The 23,732-nt window shown below is 36.5% G+C and overlaps 1 protein-coding gene across 2 annotated transcripts in view; it reads left to right on the top strand.

Annotated features, from left to right (window-relative positions):
* Positions 1–23,732, top strand: part of LOC148946212 (retinoblastoma-like protein 2) — a 70,713-nt gene that overhangs the window by 16,636 nt on the left and 30,345 nt on the right. For both annotated transcript variants that reach the window (XM_089098297.1, XM_089098296.1), the window contains exons 4-9: positions 796–986; positions 4,395–4,555; positions 7,482–7,733; positions 8,759–8,937; positions 13,359–13,575; positions 19,779–19,982. In XM_089098297.1, the coding sequence (XP_088954423.1) occupies positions 796–986; positions 4,395–4,555; positions 7,482–7,733; positions 8,759–8,937; positions 13,359–13,575; positions 19,779–19,982 (1,204 nt within the window). The remainder of the gene's footprint in view (positions 1–795; positions 987–4,394; positions 4,556–7,481; positions 7,734–8,758; positions 8,938–13,358; positions 13,576–19,778; positions 19,983–23,732) is intronic.

The raw sequence follows: 23,732 nt of genomic DNA, 5'->3' as shown, positions 1-23,732 counted from the left end.
CACAACCTTCACGTCCGATCCGCGCAAAACCAAACGGGCTGAATCGCAAAAGCCACTTGCCACGATACTGTCAATATTCACTATTATTCTGTCCCCCGAGTCGCGAATAAACTCAACACATTCATGTCCGGCAATTTTATCAGTCACAGCTTTTCGTTTCGACGGATTGTCAAGATCACGCGGTGTCTTCGTGATAACGATTGTCGCTTTATTCGTTTCAACTGGAACAGGAGCACCATCGTCCATTGGTAACCTAGACAAATGTAGATCATAAGCTGTCACCTTGTCTTTAATTTGCAACAAAGTCTATTGAAGAGTATTAATTTTTGCCGTGAGCCTAGAATAGGCTACTGCAGGTAAAGATGGAACCTCTGTGGGGAACGTATCACGAAAACGAGCAGGATAGGATTATACCCAGTTTTCATTCTCTGAATCAGTTCTAGCATGTCTTTCAGGTGATTCATTGGAGCATTTGGTCCAGTACGTTTAGGACAAGCCTCCGAAATCAAAAGCTTTTCCCACAGCAATTTCTTCCCTTTCGCAATATTGGTCAGCTCAAAAAAGTCTACAGCTGATTTCAAAATAACTGCATCTTCTGCTCCTCTCTCTAAAATACTTTGGACTTCGTACAATTGGTCTAAACTGTCATTTGTTTGGTTTACAGGCTTATTTGTCTATGTTTGTATTTGTGTAGATATATGTGTGTGTGTATTTCTGTAGGCTTATGTGTGTATTTGTCATAAACTACTTTGGCCTTACAACCGTTGGTCTAAATTGTCATTGTTTGATTTACAGGCGCCCACCGTGCACTTCTACGGAATTGTTTGACTTTACATGGACATTATTTTCATTGGTGAGAGCCTCATACCCCAGTGTGAGTGACGATTTGGTAAACTCTTTTCACCTCCTGTTATGCACTTTGGATTTATTGTTGTCAAATGTCATTGTTTTGGATAGAAGAGATCTTTTGAATCCAAATTTTCCAGGTAAGATTATTGTATAAATAGTAGTCAAGTATAATTTCTAACAGAGGTCTCACCTTTGGAATAAAGACTTCTTTTATATTTGTTGGCTTCAAATACATGGTAAAAAGATTTTCGAAGTAACTATTTTACCTATTTATCTGGTGTTTAATTCATCTTAAGCGATAAAAAAAGGCCTATTAAGTTCACTGTCTGATTTTTTGGAACTCAGAAGCTAACATTTAAAGTTATTTTTTATTATTGTTATTATTATTGCAGATATTAGTGTATGTTTGCCAAATATAAAATTTTTAAAAGAAAATATATTTATGTTTGTTGAAATAAAGCTACCTTGTATTTTTTTTTTTTTTAACTCAGTGACATAACTTAGCTAGAGTTTATATAGAGCCAATATTTCATTTTTTATACTCTTTTTGATGGTCATGCTAGTAATGTCTAATTGAAATATTTTGGAATTTCCTCTGTTACAAACAAGGTCTCTAAAAGTGCTGAAATTTCAATCAATTTCTAACAATCAATGAATTGAAAAAAAGAAAGAAAGTTGCTGCTTAAAGCCCTTTATTTTAAGGAATTAGCCTATATTTTCATTGAAAAAAAACATTGTGTAATAATGTTAAGGCTGGTAAGGATAATAGACTTTGATTTCAGGGTCCAAAGATGCAAAAGTCATGCTCTCATTTTTTCTCATCATAGTCACTTCAGGCTACCATCATCCCCAATGTCAGGTTACTTTAAAAAGGTCAGGAAAATAGATTAAAACATTATCTGAGAGACCTTTCTAATTTAAGTGGTCTATCTTTCTATTTTAGACAGTCTATCTCACTAACGTTTTGGTTCGGGAAAAGCCTGTTTTTGACGCTAGGGTCACTACAGTTTTTCCTGTAAATTACCTGACACTCTTTTGTATGGCTGGCTTTATTGGTGTTGGTAAACTATATATCTCTACTTAGGATTTGAATATAAGTTGGATCCACTAATCGTGGAAGCCACAAAAACACGTTGCCATGATTGGAGCCAACAATAGAATATCTTTTGGTTAAAGTCTGTAGAACATAATCTCATTTCCCTTGCATACCAGATTCAATTCAAAGAGCCATACTAAAGCATAAAACGATCAGAAAAAAATTCTATAGTAGTTCAATCGGAAGCAATCACGAATTACTATGTATGAATAAATGAAGCCCAGAGTGAGCAGAAAAAGGAATAACTCAGCGATTTTCACTATTATATCCCATTTTATTTTAGTTTCTTTTTTTAATTATTCTTGCTTATGTATTATTTTAATTTACATTCAAATTATATCCATATCGTAGATTGCATTTGGTTAATATTAAATATGTTTATACATTATTTTTTTTATATATATTTGTTTTATTTATACTAATACTATTGCTGGCATTTCACCTCATAATCGGACCACCTGAGGCCAACACAGCTATACACGGTCCTCCTCTGTCCTCGTCTATTCAAAACTTTTCTCATTACACCCGCCCACAAAGTTCACATTTCCTTCAAATCTTCCTTTCCCGCATCTTCCCACCCCAGACGAGGAAGACCTGCTTTCCGTTTAGCCCTAAATGGTCGGCCGAAAAGGACAATCTTTGGCAATCTGTCATCCTTCATCCGCACAATATGCCCTAGCCACCTCGGCCTTTTTTTCATTATAGCCCTAGAAAACGGTATTGAACCACAATTTTTGTACAATCTGTTGTTTGGAATACGATCAGTCAGCCGGGTACCCGGAACAATCCGTAAGCAGTTTCTCTGGAAAACATCTAGAGAATCTTCATCCGTTTTTCGAAGCGCCCATGCTTCAGAGCGATTTTTGACCACTGTCATCACTATAGCTTCTAATATTCTAATCTTGTTTTGCAAACTTATCTTCCTATTCGTCCAAACTTTTTATTAACTGTGAAAAAACACCCTGAATTTATTATATATGCGCCCTACTCGCCTCCGCAGTTATACCACTCCTGCCCCTTCATTTGTTTATTAATATTTTTCGTAATATCTTATTAACGGTACCGTTGTAAATGATTGGAACAGGTCATAGTAATCTTTCTTAGTATTACGCTAAAAACTTAACATAACATCACGCTGGCTATCTTCTGGAATTACATTTTCGAGTTTGTTTTTTTTTTCGGGAAATTTTCCCAAACATTTTGAAAACACATCCCTCTCGATTTTTAGTTTTAGTGAGGGGAAAGGAGAAATCATAAGCAGTGCTTAAATACAGAATGTTTTGATTTTGAATTGAAAATAATGAACAGTTTTTCAAAAAAATCTGAATCTCTTGCTCAAAAACTTCTGTAAATATTCGGATAAAAAGAAAAGCTCCTACTCAGCCTATTTGAGGATCGGACTTTCAGGATTTTGTCTAACTGAAAAAGGATGGTACTTGATCTTATGACGGGGAAGGTATATAAGTGAAGATATTGCAAAGAAAATATAGATAATAAGAACTTTATTTAGTCTTCAAATTTGTGACATTCATTTTATGGTTTTTGCAATAATACAGCGTCTTTATTTTTTTGTAACATCTGTAAATTCGTCGCTAATAGTATTTGCTATTACAACCGTATCACTAAAACAGAAGTTTCCCCTTATTCAGAGACTAGGTAATCTAATTTGGAAGAAATTTGTTCTTATTTTCTGTACATAAGCAATTCGTCAATGATTTGAATTCCGTTCATCAAAATTCCGTTCATCAAAAGTGATTGTCGGTAATATGCACAGAGACAAGTCAATTCGATGGATAAATTGACGGGGGAATATTTTAATTGAACCTAAATTTAGATCCCTATTAATTGCATTGATTTCAAAATTAGGAGATGAATTCTTTCTTCTTGTTCTTCCCCTCGGTTTTATTTGAGATTATTTTTATTCTTCAGTTTAGCAAGATTCGCAGCCCTATCAATGCTTTATGTGCGACCAGTCTTTGCATTGAGCACTTTTCCGTATTAAACAGTTGAAACAACTTGACAAAAGTTCCAATTAAGAAACAAATGTTTTCCAGAAATACAAAGGCAGTCGACAGCCTTGAGGTGTTTTCTTATATGTAACGGTTGGAGCAAACGCAAAAGGGGATAAAAGTAGCTAAGGTGTTTAATCATAAAGTAGGATAGTTCAAGGTATGTGTTATTGTTACCTGTAGGACCGGTGTGGGTGTTTTTTTTTTTTTTTTTTTTTTTTTTTTTTTTTTTTTTTTTTTTTTTTTATATGCTAAAACAGACGAACTGTGCGAAATTTATATAAAATGGCTGGGGAAGCGGGTTAAGATTGTTTAGATCTGAAAATATCAGGTCAGGGGACCGGGTGAAGGCCATCCACCCCTCTCCTACGTCTATGCGTACGTGCCACGCCATAAAGTGCCAGAAATAAATACGTACTATTATCTCTCTTTGTTTTCAGGTTTACCATCTAGCTTCAACAAACCGTATTATACCCCACCTATTGACGCAGTTTGTAATATTGCCATCCTTTGTGGAATGACAGATGGTATAGTGGTTGAAGCCAAATCAATTAAGGAACATTTCTTATATCCTAAAGTGAAAGAGTTCTATGAAAAAGGGGTAAGATATACTCGGAATAACACATTTCTTTTGATTAGGGGAAAAAAGAAATAAATTATGTTTTCCAATTCAAGAAATTTTCGTAAGTTTGAAAAATGTCATTAAGTAATTATGTTCATTTTTTAGTGCTTTCGGGCTTTTTTATGTTAATCTTGCTAAATGGTGGATCTAGAGCAAAATCTGAGGGGGGGGGGGTGTTTGGCAATGTGACAAGGGTGCCAACAATTAACCAATTTGACTAGTTTATTAAAAAAAGTGAAATAATGAAAAAGGACACGGAATGAGGGCACCAAAAAATATTTTGGAGGGCCTTGGGTTCCCCAGGCCCCTCCGCCAGTGCCCTGTTAAATGGCTAGACACTTTCTAATTCATAGAGAAATGTAACATTCAAAAAAGAAAAACACATTTTCTGTTTTTCCTTGTAAAACTAAGTGTTTTTGTTACTATTATTACTTCCAGTATTATTTTGAATTGCAAGACCCTTATTTTTTTATTTTCTAAGTTTTAAGGGAATCCAAATTTTCAGAAAATCTGGAATTTTTTTTTAAGAGATATCACTTTATTTACATACATATTTACAAACTTCCTGAAGCCTGGTCATCTAGGCTTGTCAGGCACTATCTCCTTTCAACTTAACATCCTCACATCTTAAAAAAAAAAAAAAAAAAGACGAGACACTTCTTGCTCACTCGGTTCTCCGACAGGTACCGTTTATATTCACTACCAATCCTCATACTCTTTGGCACTACTTGAGAAAAAAAAAGAAAAACATTAATCAGAATCATAACAACCAACACAATGATGACCCCTTAGCAACCTAGGGAAATCGAGTATAACCGTCTGGTCAAGAATCTCACCTAGTGGTCTTTCCCCTGTTAACGGAAGCTGGTGTCTGAGTGAGAAACCAGACCGAGTCGATGGTTTCCTTGATTGTTGAATCATACCTGTGTTACGAGGACCGTATTGATGACGTTCAGAAACAGAAAAAAAGATATTATCCAGGCAATCCGGTACTACCTTATTCAAAATATAAAACATTAACTGTTCTCTATAGAACTTAAATAGACCAGAAGTCGGTAGTATATGTAAATTATTATACAGAACCCTTACCGAAGAACGAGAATCATTATCAGAAAGAATCCTGATGGCCCCATTCTGGAGAACACGTATCTGCCTAAGATGTGCAATGAATGTGGACGACCACACTGAACAACAGTAAAGTAAATAGAAAAATAAATAAGACGCAGTATTCTAACAGGAAAGAAATGCTTTAATTTACGCATCATTCCAACATTACGGGCCACTTTAGAAGATGCACACTGTATATGTTCTACAAACGAGAGGGTCTCATCCAGAATAACTCCCAGGTATTTCACCGTACTTGTCCGAGATATCTGGGACGGACCAGCATTCAGGGCTGTTGACCATGGATAGTAATTCTTAGATCTCCCATAAATAATCCAGTTAGATTTATTAAAATTGATAGCCAGTTTGTTCGATGTCATCCATCGTTCAGTATTATGCAGGTCACCTTCTAACAATCCGACCAACTCTTGCTCCGTACGAGTAATAATCTTGAGATTTGTTTCATCTGCGAACAATACAAGGACCTTCATTGGTCCTCCAAAATCTGAACTTAGGTCATTTGTTAGGCCAGACACTGCGTTGCGTAGGTCGTTAATATAAACATCGAACAGCAGTGGACCGAGCGGGGATCCTTGAGGAACACTGCACTGGATTGGGTAACGGCTAGACGCGATACCTCCTATTTCCACAAATATTGACCTATCCGCTAGATAAGATTCAAATATCTTAACACATTACCACTGACACCACAATTTCTAAGCTTCCCTAACAAAATCTGGTGGTCAACGGTATCGAAAACTTTCAGTATATCAAAAAATAATGTAGCCACCTTCATGTGAGCATCTAATCCATCGTTTACCTTTGACACCATAAACTGAAGAGCATGTTCCGTCGAATAAGCCTTGCGGAATTCAAATTGATTGCTAAAATAAAATTATTCTTGCATAAAAAAGAATTCAACCTACAATACAGCAACTTTTCCATTATACGAGAAAGGACCGGCAAAAGGGAAATTGGCCGATAATTGAAATAATCCTGTTTATCACTACCTTTGTGAATAGGTTTTACCTTAGCTATTTTAAAACAAGATGGGAAAACACCAACCCTGAAACAACTATTAACTAGCTCAACAACTTTGGAAGTGATTCTGGCAACACTTGTTTAATAACTTTTAACTGACAAAAAATCGGCACCGGACGCCGATATTTTCATTTCTTTAATTACTTTTTCAGCTTCGGAATATGTAACTTTACTCAACCAAAGGGTTATTTCACTCACTGGGGGAAGGTATTCTTTGAAAGGTTCACCATCCGGTACATCTCGTTCAGTCATTCCTCTCGATCCAACACGAATATTCATAAAATGTTCCGCCATATTCAAAAAATGAATATGCCATATTCATTGGTACAAAAAACTTCAAAATGCGTTTAACTGCGTTTTTGTTATGCTTTTACGAGTCAAAATTTTTCTTGAGAGGGGGGGGGGGGTTAAAAAACCGGTACCCGCCTTCCTGGATACGGCCTTGGGGATTAGTGACATGAAAACATGATATAGATTTGACAATTAAGTCATTGCGGATTTCGCGGTAATAAAGTTTAAAACTAAATTTGTTTAAATGGCTACAAATAATAGTGGACAATATTGTAAGTGAATCTGTGGATGGAAATATTAGGCTTTGTTTATTTTTTAAAAATGCACATTGAATCAACAATTACCAAATTCTATGGTAAAATGAATCAATTTTTTTTTGTGATGGCTCGCTGGCAATAGTTCTTGATTTCTAAATGTTCATAGAGCCAGTTCGTAATTCCTTAGTTGTTTATTTCTATACTTGTTTCAGAAAATTCGACTGGACCCAACAGCGTTTATTGGATTGCTTGAGCAGGTTAACTTTGACATGAATTACAAGAACATTGGCAAGATGTATGAAGAATACGTGCTTTCAGAAGGGGATTTTGACGAAAGGGTCTTCCTCGGCGAGAAAGACATGTCTTCAGACTTGTTCACACCAAGTAAACAGACTTTTGACTCGGTCAGTGAGGAAAGCCAAAGACTTATCGCTAAAAAGAATTTGTCGCACCAGTTTGAAAATGTAAGTATTATTCAGGTTAGGAGTTGTGGATCTGGTAATTTTGAGGACTCTGAAGTTGGAATTGTCAAGTTATTTCCGGTGACTAAGCAAGAGCTCGGTAATTTTTTTACCGACTCCACATCCCTGACTTTGGTGCTGTTATCCAATATTATATAATATTCCCGCAATATTTTTTGTTTCAGAATAAATTTAAAAGTGAAAGAAAACAGAAATAAAATAATAGGCGATAAAAAGAAAAAAATTAAAAAATAGACTAAGACTACAAATATTAGAAAAATTGACTACAAGGAAAAATATATGGTCTTCCTGAGCAACTTGTCTTTGATAAAAATTATCGTATTAGTATTGTTGTTAATACATTATTTTTAGCTGATAAATGCAAATTGTATTGTCTATAGTATGGAGTGTAATATTTATTTTCAAAAACATGTTATGCGAACTACTGTCAAATATGTGTTGCAATTGGGATCATATGTCACTCTTGATTTTATTTTTTTTTTTTTTATGATTAAATAATATTTCTTGGAATCTTACTGAAAATAATGGTTGTGTTACTTTACAAGATGTGGACGGCTTCCCGACGAAATAAAGCCAAAAAAAAGAGTTTGATTGATTTGGTCATTATTTGGTCTTGTCAAAGGCTATACATGATAGAGGACTTGTTTTCTTTATTATTTGGTAACCTAACCTGTAACCTGACTTGTCAGTAAATATCAAGGATACATGTAATGTGGAATAAGTCTTTTGTCTGTAGGATTTTCTTGAAATAGAACTGATTTGTAGCCCCCATACTGTTTTGAATACTTTAAAGATTATTTGTCAACGACCTATTCCTTATTTCATCTTTTTCTTCTTCTTTTTGTTCGTCGAGGACATCAATATAAATGCGGGTGGGCATATACTTTCTTTATATTGTAGGCAGTGGAAACAAGATTGAAGTTGCTCATATTTGACATTGTATTCTTTAAATGTCTCTTTTCTTCTTGACATTGTTCTTGCTTAATCAGTTTTATGTTTCGTTCTAGTTCCATCCTCAGTCCTTGGTTCCCCCGACTCCGTTGACAGGACGATATTATTTGAAGTCAAAAGAGCCGAGCTTTGATGATACACCTGTTTCAACTGCCACGCACTGTGTTAGTCGTCTTCAAGCATTACTTGCTGGAAGAAAAGCAGAACCCAGTGACACTCTATTAGCTATATTGCAGTAAGTAGGGCTTGTGTTTAAGTTTAATTATGTTTAAGGGCTTGTGAGATTTCTGACAAGTCCTTAAACATAATTTGCCTCCCCTACATCCCAAAAATCACTACAAATTTTTAAAAAGTTTGCACAAAAAATAATCTGTATGTAGTATTCACAAATAAATTTAAAATCATGAATTTTCTAAATTCTGGTAAAGATAAAACCCCAGTTACTCGCGAAAGAGGGGTCTATCAAATACCATGCGATTGTGGCAAATATTATGTAGGTAGAATTCACCAGAATTTAGAAAAGCGCATACAACAGCATAAAGATGATATAGTCATAGTTCTAACTTCTAATATTTCCACTGTTTCATTTGATTCTGCATTAGGGAGCCATATTTTTGAAAATCCTAGCCACAATATACTTTTTGATTAATCCGCCCTTATTAGCAATGACCTAGGCATAATGCAGGTAGTCCGAGAATCAATTGAAATCAGACTTAAGATTAATAATAATATTTCCTTAAATAGGGTTTGGGGGATTATACAATAAATGCTCTATACACAAATTTAATTAAAAATGATCTTACAAAATGTTTTAAAAAACCAATAGACATTAACACAGAACCGGTCACAAAAAGACCTTTGAGCTTAGCTGCCAAAAAGGCTGGATTAGCAATAAGAATGTGTTTTTAAATTATTTTTCTTTCATCACAGTGAATCGCTTTTTTTAACTCACTTTTTATCAGTCCTGGCTGAACTTCGCTGAATTGAGGATGCTGGGGCTATTATGAAAAACTTTTAATTTTTGGTTTTATTGGTCGCATGTTGTTGTGAGTCTTTTTTCTTTTATATATTTTTGTCTTGCTAAGGACGGCCCTTGGACATAGGACCGAAATATTTTCAAATTATCTCCACCGTCTCGCAAAAAGATTTCCCTATAGTTCTTCGTGCTTTTGTTGTTTGACATTGAACGTAGAAAATGACAATCAGCCGCCCACTACTACACGCCGAAAACCTTAGACGTTTGATGCCATCAAAAGTAAGCACAGCACATGTACTTTTCTATATCCGAAAATCAAAGTATAATCACCTACGGAACAAGTACTGACAAAACTCTCCAAAAGTGACCCCGCGTACCTCAGCGCCTCTAGACAAAAAATGCTGGACGCTGTACTTCTTAATAGCTCCGAGCCAAAGTACTTTGCTACGAGCCAATAAATTATGCTAGAGCGTGATTCAGGCGACGAGTGACCGGGAAAGTTGTATTGAATTGTGTAACTACGGCATTTAGTTGCCAGGTTCGCATAGGTATGGAATCGTCTCCGGAGACGCGGACAAAGGGTCACTTTTTTGTGTGGAGAGAATAGGTTTTGTCAGTACTTGTTCCGTAGGTGATTATACTTTGCCGAAAATCAACCGCGCAGTAAGAAATAAAAATCTACAAAACGAACTGTTTCACGGATATTCATTAACAGCAATAAATAGCACACAGTCTTAATATAAGTAAAACCAAAGCAAAGTACATCGCCCAATAAACAATGCAACAAACGATTCCAGAAAAACGATGGCCCAGAGACATGAGTTGCAAGTTGGCATTAAGCAGAAAAAAAAACAAATAAAGAAATTCTTACAGTATTCTTCAATTAAAGCATTGCTAGAATATTCTTCACTGTAGAAGCAGTCACAGAATTTGATTAATATAATTTAAGAAAGTAATTAAAAGAGTAACGAGAAGTGAAATGTTTGGTAAATCAGAAAATGACAATTGGTGCCTTAAATTGGCTTTCTGATGCTGATTAAATAAAAAAAACAAGTTTTTTGAACTGAAAGTAAGGAGCAAGTTTTTCGGCACTTTAAAAAAAAGTTACTTATTGTTTTGATTGAACGACCTTTTTGTTTCAGGAGTCGCTTTTGAAGAATTGAGACAAAATTTAAACTTTAGCGTAAAGAGCGAGGCGTTGAGGAGGGGACAGTCTCTTTCATATACGTATATTTATTACTAATAAAAACGTTCGTAAATAAAATTAAACAAGTTTCGAGAAAGCCATTTACGATCACCCCTGGGGAAAACAAAAAAATAAATAAACACGCATCTGTGATCTTTCTTCTGGCAAAAATTACAAAATTATATATTTTTGCAGGTAGGAGCTTGAAACCTCTAGAGTAGGGTTCTTTGATGCGCTGAATCTGATGGTGTGATTTTCATTAAAATCATATGACTTCTAGGAGTCTTTCTCCCTTTTTTCAAAAATTTGACAAATTTTCTCAGGCTCGTAGCTTTTGATGGGTTAGACTAAACTTAATGAAACTTATATATTTGGAATCAACATAACAATAAGTGCGTTTTTTAGAGTTTTGGTTACTATTGAGCCGGGTCGCTCCTTACTTACAGTTCGTTACCATAAACTGTTTGAAATTGATCTTAGACTGAGTCCAAAACTTGGTTGGTGGTTTTTGAGCCCTGTATTAGACTGATATCGACATTGTTAAACTTTTAGTTTTGGGTTCAGTCTAGGACAGACAGTTTCTTAAGGCAAATTAAGTCAGATTTTGTTAATACCGGTGAATGCTAATCTCTAGAAAGACTGGAATTCAAATCCGTTTATAATAGAGATTTAACTGGTTTCCAGAAGCAAACGTAGCTAATACTAAAGTTCAATTGAACTGGTCTCCAGAAGTAAGGCTAACTAATTAAACTAGCCTCCATAAAATGCTGGTTGGCTTCAATTTAAACAAGCTTGAGATTAAAAATTGTGAAATTGGCTATTATTGACATGCAATATTGGCATATAAAATGCTGTTTGGCTTCAATTTAAAAAAAGCTTGAGATGGAAAATTGTGAAATTGGCTATTATTGACATGCAATATTGGCATATAAAATGTTGTTTGGCTTCAATTTAAACAAGCTTGAGATGGAAAATTGTGAAATTGGCCATTATTGACATGCAATATTGGCATATAAAATGCTGGTTGGCTCCAATTTAAGAAAAGCGTGAGATGGAAAATTTTGAAATTGGCTATTATTTGCATATAAAATGCTGGTAGGCTTCAATTTGCAAAAGCTGAGATAAAAAATAGTGATATTTGTTTGTTTCTAAATTTAAACAAATATTAAGATAAGGCTACTTCCAATCTGAAAGTTTGCATGTGATTCATGCCTGCGATTTAAACAATATAGAGTAAAAATTTAATCCTTCTGTCTATTTTATATTATTGTATCGCCATTCCTAATTCCTCTTTTTACAGAATCTGGGGTTTTTAGACGTGCCTTATGCTGCCAGGCATCACAATTCGTTTATTCTTTTTCTTTTGTAAGTTTTTTTTGCATATTATGTATTTTATAGTCAGTCTAGCGGTAATGGTGTTTAAGCTCACCTCAGCTATGGAATTCAGGCCTTAGGATGTGACTTTCAAGCATTAATTTAACTGGACCTGTGCCAAATCCGTCATTTTTGTCAGCATTTCCATTGTGTTTGAACAATCGGGGAGACATTAGACAATATTTAGTAGTCAATCGACATTAATCCTTAATACGAAAGTCACAATCCCTTAGAAACCCTGAGTACCATAAATGGGTCTGTTGTCAAAAATGGATATCAGAATATTTTCTTCTTTATAAATTTCTTGTTGTAAATCACATTTATTCCTGGGTAGAAAAGTCAAACCATCTTATATAGTAACAGCTAATATTTCGACCTTACAACTGTGACTTTAGTAGCAACTTCACCACTGGGAATAAAACTAAATACACTTAGGAGTGGTACTCGGTATCGGTTTAACATGTTTTCTGAGTGTCGATAAATAAGAGTATTGGTTCGTATGATAAGGGATTAGAGCAAAGTAACTTCTACATAAGGCACCATACGACAAGTAGTGTTTCAATCTTCGTGTTAAACCATACCACGGCCCTATCCGGGTGGGTTGGTGGGTTTGACCCCCCCCTCCCTCTCGAAATGTTTGTCTGACTCGTAAAAAATGTAACAAAAATAAACATAAACATATTTTTGATGCGGTTTTTGTACAATTCGGCTAAAATCGGATCACAAAGATGTGTCTTCATACAAAAACAACAAACTGTTTGTCGGTTTTTAGTCCGTTTATCCGTCTATAGTTGCAAGTACATGCTTTATGACGGTTCATCCGTTTGGGTTGGCATTTTGCAAGTTCGAAAAATTTCTTCTGTTTTGAATTTTGAAAAAAAATTTGGAAGCTCCTGCGGATATATTATATCTATTTAACTCTTATAGTATAGAAACATCTTTTTAACAAATTAATTATTATATAATGCCAAAAGTAAGAGTAAACATAACCATTTTTCCTTGATCGAATTAGACAGGAATAATTCAACGTTGTTCCTGCCCCCGTCACCCTTCAGTAATCAGCGTCTGAACAAAGACGCTGCTATAAGAACTTAGGCTAATAGTTTTTGTATGCTTCCAGGAATTGCTCATTAGACTTGAAACACTCAATTATGTACCGAATATCGGAGCTGGGTGAGCGTTTTGTTGCCAAATATATCGAAGGCGAGGATATGACAAGTGCTCAAAGCGTTATGATTGCACAACAGAGAAGACAGCTGGCAGAAACCTTGTATTATAGAGCATTGGAATCTATATGCGAGGAAGAAAGCAAAAGAATTGATGAAAGGAATCTTGGGGTAAGCTGTTAGTTTCTTTCCTCTTGTTTTATTTTTAAGTATTGTCATGGACTCCTCCCTAACTTCTTCAAAAAAATATATCTTTTAAATTCTGAACTACGAAAGGAATCTTATGTTTCTTTTTCTCTCAGAAACAAATTGGATATTTTCATTCATAAAAATAAAACCATAAGACCAGATTCTAATCCAGTTATATGTTGTGGCTTGATATTGAATTTCCTACTTATTAACATGACCACCTCCTATGCCTAGAGAGTTAGTTCTCTCCTTCCTTCTCGTTTTTCCCTCGATCTTTTTTTTTCAATTTGTTTAATCCTTTTATTTTGATTGGCATGGTTTTTTTTTTTTTTTTTTTTTTTTTTTTTTTTTTTTTTTTAGTGCTTCTATTTAATGTAATGCTTATTCTTCCTCTCTAACAGGCCAAAGAGACTTTGTGGGAGCTTAAAGCTATGAAATTTTTTTCTCTATTTTCTTTAAACAAATTGACTTATTTTTATGGGCTATTATACCTCAAAGAATCTTGGGATTAAGTGCTTAGTCTTTATCTGCTGAGTGCATTTTCAGAGGCGTATTTACTTCATAAGAGGGAGTAGGGACAAGGCAAAGTGTTTCAGTATCTCTAGCTCAAAGATTATCGACCTTATATGTTATTTATCCAAATGGAGCTGTACTATCTGATTGTACTGTACAACTTTTATCGATACATTCTTATCTAAATTTTTAAATTGTAATTGTCCTGGTGACAAGATATATGTAAAGGCGAAGTGCTCTCTTGTGAAGTCATTGTTCAGTTGTCCCAGGTAAATGAAACTTTCAGCCATGGGTATGTGACCCAAGCTAGAGCATTAAATGGCATTTCTAAGTTCCTGTCTTCATCCTTCTCTGCTTGTAACGCATGAAGAATTCTATGAAGACGGATATTAGCTTTGAAAAATAATTTGGCTTACTGTCTGCCTTTTCTGGACCATTGGCCTTGGTCCTGATTCCCAGGATTTGTGCTGGATTTCAACCAAACTGGTCTTCTTTTTTTGCATGAAGCATAGCCGCGATTCCTAGGATTTGAGCTGGACTTTAACCAAACTTGCCTTTTTTTTTATTGCATGAAGCATGGTCGTGATTCCCAGCATTTGAGCTGGGTTTCAACCAAACTGGTCTTCTTTTTTTGCATTAAGCATAGCCGCGATTCCTAGGATTTGAGCTGGACTTTAACCAAACTTGCCTTTGTTTTTAGTGCATTAAGCATGGGCGTGATTCCCAGGATTTGTGCTGGATTTAAACCAAACTGGTCTTCTTTTTTTGAATGAAGAATAGCCGCGATTCATAGGCTTTGAGCTGGACTTTAACCAAACTTGCCTTTTTTTTTATTGCATGAAGCATGGTCGTGATTCCCAGGATTTGAGCTGGAATTCAACCAAACTGGTCTTTTTTTTTGCATGAAGCATAGCCGCGATTCCTAGGATTTGAGCTGGACTTTAACCAAACTTGCCTTTTTTTATTGCATGAAGCATGGTCGTGATTCCCAGGATTTGAGCTGGATTTCACCCAAACTGGTCTTCTTTTTTTGCATGAAGCATAGCCGCGATTCCTAGGATTTGAGCTGGACTTTAACCAAACTTGCCTTTTTTTTTTATTGCATGAAGCATGGTCGTGATTCCCAGGATTTGACCTGGATTTCAACCAAACTGGTCTTCTTTTTTTGCATGAAGCATAGCCGCGAGTCCTAGGATTTGAGCTGTACTTTAACCAAACTTGCCTTTTTTTTTTTTGCATGAAGCATGGTCGTGATTCCCAGCATTTGAGCTGGGTTTCAACCAAACTGGTCTTCTTTTTTTGCATGAAGCATAGCCGCGATTCCTAGGATTTGAGCTGGACTTTAACCAAACTTGCCTTTTTTTTATTGCATGAAGCATGGTCGTGATTCCCAGAATTTGAGCTGGGTCTCAACCGAACTGGTCTTCTTTTTTTGCATGAAGCATAGCCGCGATTCCTAGGATTTGAGCTGGACTTTAACCAAACTTGCCTTTGTTTTTATTGCATGAAGCATGGTCGTGATTCCCAGGATTTGAGCTGGATTTCAACCAAACTGGTCTTCTTTTTTTGCATGAAGCATAGCCGCGATTCCTAGGATTTGAGCTGGACTTTAACCAAACTTGCCTTTTTTTTATTGCATGAAGCATGGTCGTGATTCCCAGCATTTGAGCTGGATTTCAACCAAACTGGTCTTTTTTTTTTTTGCATGAAGCATAGCCGCGATTCCTAGGATTTGAGCTGGACTTTAACCAAACTTGCCTTTTTTTTTTATTGCATGAAGCATGGTCGTGATTCCCAGCATTTGAGCTGGATTTCACCCAAACTGTTCTTCTTTTTTTGCATGAAGCATAGCCGCGATTCCTAGGATTTGAGCTGGACTTTAACCAAACTTGCCTTTTTTTTTTATTGCATGAAGCATGGTCGTGATTCCCAGCATTTGAGCTGGGTTTCAACCAAACTGGTCTTCTTTTTTTGCATGAAGCATAGCCGCGATTCCTAGGATTTGAACTGGACTTTAACCAAACTTGCCTTTTTTTTTTATTGCATGAAGCATGGTCGTGATTCCCAGCATTTGAGCTGGGTTTCAACCAAACTGGTCTTCTTTTTTTGCATGAAGCATAGCCGCGATTCCTAGGATTTGAGCTGGACTTTAACCAAACTTGCCTTTTTTTTTATTGCATGAAGCATGGTCATGATTCCCAGGATTTGAGCTGGATTTCAACCATACTGGTCTTCTTTTTTTGCATGAAGCATAGCCGCGTTTCCTAGGATTTGAGCTGGACTTTAACCAAACTTGCCTTTTTTTTATTGCATGAAGCATGGTCGTGATTCCCAGCATTTGAGCTGGTTCTCAACCGAACTGGTCTTCTTTTTTTGCATGAAGCATAGCCGCGATTCCTAGGATTTGAGCTGGACTTTAACCAAACTTGCCTTTGTTTTTATTGCATGAAGCATGGGCGTGATTCCCAGGATTTTAGCTGGTTTTCACCCAAACTGTTCTTCTTTTTTTGCATGAAGCATAGCCGCGATTCCTAGGATTTGAGCTGGACTTTAACCAAACTTGCCATTTTTTTTATTGCATGAAGCATGGGCGTGATTCCCAGCATTAGAGCTGGGTTTCAACCAAACTGGTCTTCTTTTTTTGCATGAAGAATAGACGCGAGTCCTAGGATTTGAGCTGGACTTTAACCAAACTTGCATTTTTTTATTGCATGAAGCATGGTCGTGATTCCCAGGATTTGAGCTGGGTTTCAACCAAACTGGTCTTCTTTTTTTGCATGAAGCATAGCCGCGATTCCTAGGATTTGAGCTGGACTTTAACCAAACTTGCCTTTTTTTTATTGCATGAAGCATGGTCGTGATTCCCAGGATTTGAGCTGGTTTTCAACCAAACTGGTCTTCTTTTTTTGCATGAAGCATAGCCGCGATTCCTAGGATTTGAGCTGGACTTTAACCAAACTTGCCTTTTTTTTTATTGCATGAAGCATGGTCGTGATTCCCAGGATTTCACCTGGGTTTCAACCAAACTGTTCTTCTTTTTTTGCATGAAGCATAGCCGCGATTCCTAGGATTTGAGCTGGACTTTAACCAAACTTGCCTTTTTTTTTTATTGCATGAAGCATGGTCGTGATTCCCAGTATTTGAGCTGGATTTCAACCAAACTGGTCTTCTTTTTTTGCATGAAGCATAGCCGCGATTCCTAGGATTTGAGCTGGACTTTAACCAAACTTGCCTTTTTTTTATTGCATGAAGCATGGTCGTGATTACCAGCATTTGAGCTGGGTTTCAACCGAACTGTTCTTCTTTTTTTGCATGAAGCATAGCCGCGAATCCTAGGATTTGAGCTGGACTTTAACCAAACTTGCCTTTTTTTATTGCATGAAGCATGGTCGTGATTCCCAGGATTTGAGCTGGTTTTCAACCAAACTGGTCTTCTTTTTTTGCATGAAGCATAGCCGCGATTCCTAGGATTTGAGCTGGACTTTAACCAAACTTGCCTTTTTTTTTATTGCATGAAGCATGGTCGTGATTCCCAGGATTTGAGCTGGGTTTCAACCAAACTGGTCTTCTTTTTTTGCATGAAGCATAGCCGCGATTCCTAGGATTTGAGCTGGACTTTAACCAAACTTGCTTTTTTTTATTGCATGAAGCATGGTCGTGATTCCCAGCATTTAAGCTGGGTTTCAAGCACATTTGCCCTTATTTTTTGCATGAAGCATGATCGCGAGTGCCAGGATTTGTGCTGGATTTCAACCAAACTTGGCTTCTTTTTTTGCATGAAGCATGGTCGCGATTTCTAGGATTTGAGCTGGATTTCGAACCAAACTTGCCTTTCTCTTTTCGAAAGTTAAGATTGTGCGGAGACGTAGTCTTTTTCGTTATGTTGGGAATTTGAAGCTACCTGTTTTCACAGAATCTTCTGGGCCTAACAAGCAAGGAAAGTGTAAATGTAAGAAATGTAAAGAATTCGCTAGGTTGTACTTTGTGTTGTACATTAACTTGAAATTTGGTTTACGCAGCACAAATAATTTCCCACGAAGAGGTTCGAATGCATTGTTCTTGGGGTTGCGGTGGTGGTGGCGGGGCCTTGAAAACATTATTACGGTATTAATTTTGCCGTAGATCCATTGCCGACAGTTTCGTTTATCAAGGGCGAGTAGAACGACACTTATTTGGAATAAATCATCCTTCTCTTATCATACTTATTTTTGTTTTCTCTTTATTTTTTAACGTTTGCAGATATGCTCATCTGCTATGGGTATGATGATGTCTTTTGAATAATAGAGAATGAAAACATTTTCTTTTGCAATCACTAGTTTAGACATGCAGAAAAGCAGGCCTGCATGTCCAAAAAAAACTTTAATGGCTTTTGTAAGTAGAAAATAAGTCTAGCTAAACATTTTCTTTCTCTCCTTTTACGTTCATTTTAAGCTGATTCTTTCCTAACGACTACGTAACGAGCCATGTGTCAGGCTATTGGACAGCCCAGAAGAGTATTATTTAGTTATGTATGCTGTAAATGCTTTGTTCAATAGAATAAACCTACCAATTATTTAAATATAAAATAAAAAAGAAATCGATGAGAATACTTTTGTGATATTCTGCTCCTTTCTTCAGTGAAGTAATCAGTGGTTTGATGAAAGATGCTTTCAGCTGTGACAGAGGTCGGTGCCAATTTTGACAAGCGAAAAGCACCAAGTAACGCTACTATGTTGATTCTGACTCGTATCTCTTATTGAAAGCAAAATCATCGGTTTCAGAATTAATAGTAAGCATGGAATAGAACATGTATCTAGTCTACGTGTACTTAAACCTAACATACCCTACAGTCAAATTTCATAAGGCAAAAACGACCCAGTGGCGTTCCTAAGGGCCCATTCAACCTGATATTTTATAATATCAAAATTTAGCTAGGGCTACTTTGAGCCAATAAGATTTTTCGTAGAATTTCCTGATTGGCTGAAAAATTTGGATTGGCTCAAATCAGCGCTAACTAAATCTCGGTTTTAGTAAAATCTCATTGTGATTGGGACTTCGGTGAATTCCAGCTGGCAAATCTGAGCTACTGGCCTCCTGAAGCGTAAGAGATGGACCTACGTTGTCACGTCCTTCGTGTACCAAGGGACTGCCTCCCAACCACAGTATATGAATGGCACCCTAAGGGGAGGTGCAAAAGAGGTTGACAAGACACAACCTGCAATGGTAATATGACTGGGACCAGATATGTGTCGAGCTGTCTCTTTAACCACAGCGGGAGGATATTGCGGTTTTAGCTTAGTTCGTAGATGTCTGGCAAGACTGTAGACGCCCTGTGCGTCATTCGTGGTTCTGGGAATGTAAGGCAAGGTCAAGTCTGGTTAGAAACGGAGTTTGTGAGGTCTTCCTCGAAAATCTGTATAAAAAAGGAGATAAACGGAACTAAATTTCTTCATTTAGACGTAAATGAAGAAGTATTAACACTTTGTTATTCACATTAATATGCTAAAAGTGGAATATTCAGGAAAATATTAGTCATTTAAATTTTAAGTAATTTTGTATAGTTGATATAAATTGATGTTCAAATCTGGAGTATATCTGAAATAATAGGAAACATTTGTCTAAAATTTGAATTAAAAAATACGTATCGAAATGTGTGCAGATTACCCTATGTTTAACAGACTTCATTTTTTTAGGCTGTTTTAACGCAAGACTTAATTCATCGAAATTTGTTCGCCTGTTGTCTAGATATAGTTTTATTTTCTTACAATACAACCAAAACGTTTCCTTGGATATTGCATGCTTTACAGCTTGAGGCGTATGGTTTTTATCGGATCATTGAAGTGTTAATCAGAGCTGAAGACCAGTTGTCAAGGGATATTGTGAAACATTTGAATCATGTAAGTATTATTAGGTGTATTTTTTGGACTCTGAATCCCACGGACCAGTTCTGTCGTAGGTGAAACCACACTTTTCTTGCACAGCATTTACTCGGTCAGTGTGGAAAGAAAATTTCGTTTAACCAAGGAGAAAACTTAAGATCTCACAAGTCTGGTGTCGAAATAACGCTCTTATTGTAATTACTTGGCCAGTGTGAAAAGAAAACTTCGTTCCAGCTAGGGGAAAACTAAGACCTCCGAACTCTGGCGTCCAATCAACGCACTTATTACTATTACTCGGCCAATATGGAAAGAAAATTTCCTTTAAACTAAAGGAAAACTAAGACCTCAGGATGGCGTCAAAACAACGCACTCATTACTATTAATCGGCCAGTTTGGAAAGAAAATTTCGTTTAACCTAGGGGAGAACTAAGACCTCGGAATGGCCTCGAAACAATGCACTCATTACTATTACTCGCCCAGTTTGGAAACAAAATTTTGTTTAAACCTAGCGAAGAACTAAGACCTTGGAAGTCTGTCGTCCAAAGAACGAACTTATAACTCATACCCGGCCACTTTCGGAAGAAAATTTCGTTTAGCCTGGGGGAAAACTAAGATCTCAGGATAACATCGAAACAACGCACTTATTACTATTACTCGGCCATTGTGGAAATAAAATTTCTTTTAACCTAGGGGAAAACTAAGATCTCGGAATAATGTCGAAACAACGCACTTATTACTATTACTTGGCCATTTTGGAAATAAAATTTCGTTTAGCCTAGGGGAAAACTAAGACCTCAGGATAACATCGAAACAACACATTTATTACTATTTGTGGAAATAAAAAAAATTTTTGACCTAGGGGAAAACTAAGATCTCGGAATAATGTCGAAACAACGCACTTATTACTATTACTCGGCCAGAGTAGAAAGAAAATTTTGTTTAACCTAGGGGAGAACTAAGACCTCGGAAGTCTGTCGTCCAAAACAACGAACTTATAACTAATGCCCGGCCACTTTCGGAAGAAAATTTCGTTTAGCCTAGGGGTAAACTAAGACCTCAGGATAACATCGAAACAACACACTTATTACTATTACTCGGCCATTGTGGAAATAAAAAATGTTTTGACCTAGGGGAAAACTAAAACCTCGGAATAATGTCGAAACAACGCACTTATTACTATTACTCCGGCCATTGTGGAAATAAAATTTCGTTTAGCCTAAGGGAAGGCTAAGACCTCAGGATAACATCGAAACAACACACTTTTTACTATTACTCGGCCATTGTGGAAATAAAAAATTTTTTGTCCTAGGGGAAAACTAAGACCTCGGAATAATGTCGAAACAACGCACTTATTACTATTACTCGGCGAGAGTAGAAAGAAAATTTTGTTTAACCTGTGGGAGAACTAAGACCTCGGAAGTTTGTCGTCCAAACAACGAACTTATAACTAATACCCGGCCACTTTCGGAAGAAAATTTCGTTTAGCGTGGGGGAAAACTAAGATCTCAGGATAACATCGAAACAACGCACTTATTACTATTTCTCGGCCATTGTGGAAATAAAATTTCTTTTAACCTAGGGGAAAACTAAGATCTCCGAATAATGTCGAAACAACGCACTTATTACTATTACTCGGCCATTGTGGAAATAAAATTTCGTTTAGCCTAGGGGAAAACTAAGACCTCAGGGTAACATCGACACAAAGCACTTATTACTATTACTCGGCCATTGTGGAAATAAAAAATTTTTTGAGCTGGGGGAAAACTAAGACCTTGGAATAATGTCCCAACAATGCACTTATTACTATTACTCGGCCAGAGTAGAAAGAAAATTTTTTTTAACCTAGGGGAGAACTAAGACCTCGGAAGTCTGTCGTCCAAACAACGAACTTATAACTAATACCCGGCCACTTTCGGAAGAAAATTTCGTTTAGCCTAGGGGAAACTAAGACCTCAGGATAACATCGAAACAACACACTTATTACTATTACTCGGCCATTGTGGAAATAAAAAAATTTTTGACCTAGGGGAAAACTAAGACCTCGGAATAATGTCGACACAAAGCACTTATTACTATTACTCGGCCATTGTTGAAAAAAAATTTCGTTTAGCCTAGGGGAAAACTAAGACCTCTGGATAACATCGAAACAACACACTTATTAATATTACTCGGCCATTGTGGAAATAAAAAATTTTTTGACCTTGGGGAAAACTAAGTCCTCGGAATAATGTCGAAACAACGCACTTATTACTATTACTCGGCCAGAGTAGAAAGAAAATTTTGTTTAACCTAGGGGAGAACTAAGACCTCGGAAGTCTGTCGTCCAAACAACGAACTTATAACTAAGACCCGGCCACTTTCGGAAGAAAATTTCGTTTAGCCTAGGGGAAACTAAGACCTCAGGATAACATCGAAACAACACACTTATTACTATTACTCGGCCATTGTGGAAATAAAAAAAATTTTGACCTAGGGGAAAACTAAGACCTCGGAATAATGTCGAAACAACGCACTTATTACTATTACTCGGCCATTGTGGAAATAAAATTTCGTTTAGCCTAGGGGAAAACGAAGACCTCAGGATAACATCGAAACAACACACTTATTACTATTACTCGGCCATTGTGGAAATAAAAATTTTTTTGACCTAGGGGAAAACTAAGACCTCGGAATAATGTCGAAACAACGCACTTATTACTATTACTCGGCCAGAGTAGAAAGAAAATTTTGTTTAACCTAGGAGAGAACTAAGACCTCGGAAGTCTGTCGTCCAAACAACGAACTTATAACTAATACCCGGCCACTTTCGGAAGAAAATTTCGTTTAGCCTAGGGGAAAACTAAGACATCAGGATAACATCGAAACAACACACTTATTACTATTTCTCGGCCATTGTGGATATAAAAAATTTTTTGACCTAGGGGAAAACTAAGACCTCGGAATAATGTCGAAACAACGCACTTATTACTATTATTCGGATAGAGTAGAAAGAAAATTCTGTTTAACCTAGGGGAGAACTAAGACCTCGGAAGTCTGTCGTCCAAAACAACGAACTTATAACTAATCCCCGGCCACTTTCGGAAGAAAATTTCGTTTAGCCTAGGGGAAAACTAAGACCTCAGGATAACATCGAAACAACACACTTATTACTATTACTCGGCCATTGTGGAAATAAAAAATGTTTTGACCTAGGGGAAAACTAAAACCTCGGAATAATGTCGAAACAACGCACTTATTACTATTACTCGGCCATTGTGGAAATAAAATTTCGTTTAGCCTAGGGGAAGGCTAAGACCTCAGGGTAACATCGAAACAACACACTTTTTACTATTACTCGGCCATTGTGGAAATAAAAAATTTTTTGTCCTAGGGGAAAACTAAGACCTCAGAATAATGTCGAAACAACGCACTTATTACTATTACTCGGCGAGAGTAGAAAGAAAATTTTGTTTAACCTGTGGGAGAACTAAGACCTCGGAAGTTTGTCGTCCAAACAACGAACTTATAACTAATACCCGGCCACTTTCGGAAGAAAATTTCGTTTAGCCTTGGGGAAACTAAGACCTCAGGATAACATCGAAACAATACACTTATTACTATTACTCGGCCATTGTGGAAATAAAAAAATTTTTGACCTAGGGGAAAACTAAGACCTCGGAATAATGTCGAAACAACGCACTTATTACTATTGCTCGGCCATTGTGGAAATAAAATTTCGTTTAGCCTAGGGGAAAACTAAGACCTCAGGATAACATCGAAACAACACAC

The sequence above is a fragment of the Artemia sp. Qi Xiang Cuo genome, chromosome 12, assembly GCF_049724085.1.
Source record: "Artemia sp. Qi Xiang Cuo chromosome 12, ASM4972408v1, whole genome shotgun sequence".
Lineage (NCBI taxonomy): Eukaryota > Metazoa > Arthropoda > Branchiopoda > Anostraca > Artemiidae > Artemia > Artemia sp. Qi Xiang Cuo.
Note: the sequence above shows the minus strand (reverse complement) of the source record. Positions and strands in the feature narration are given on the sequence as shown.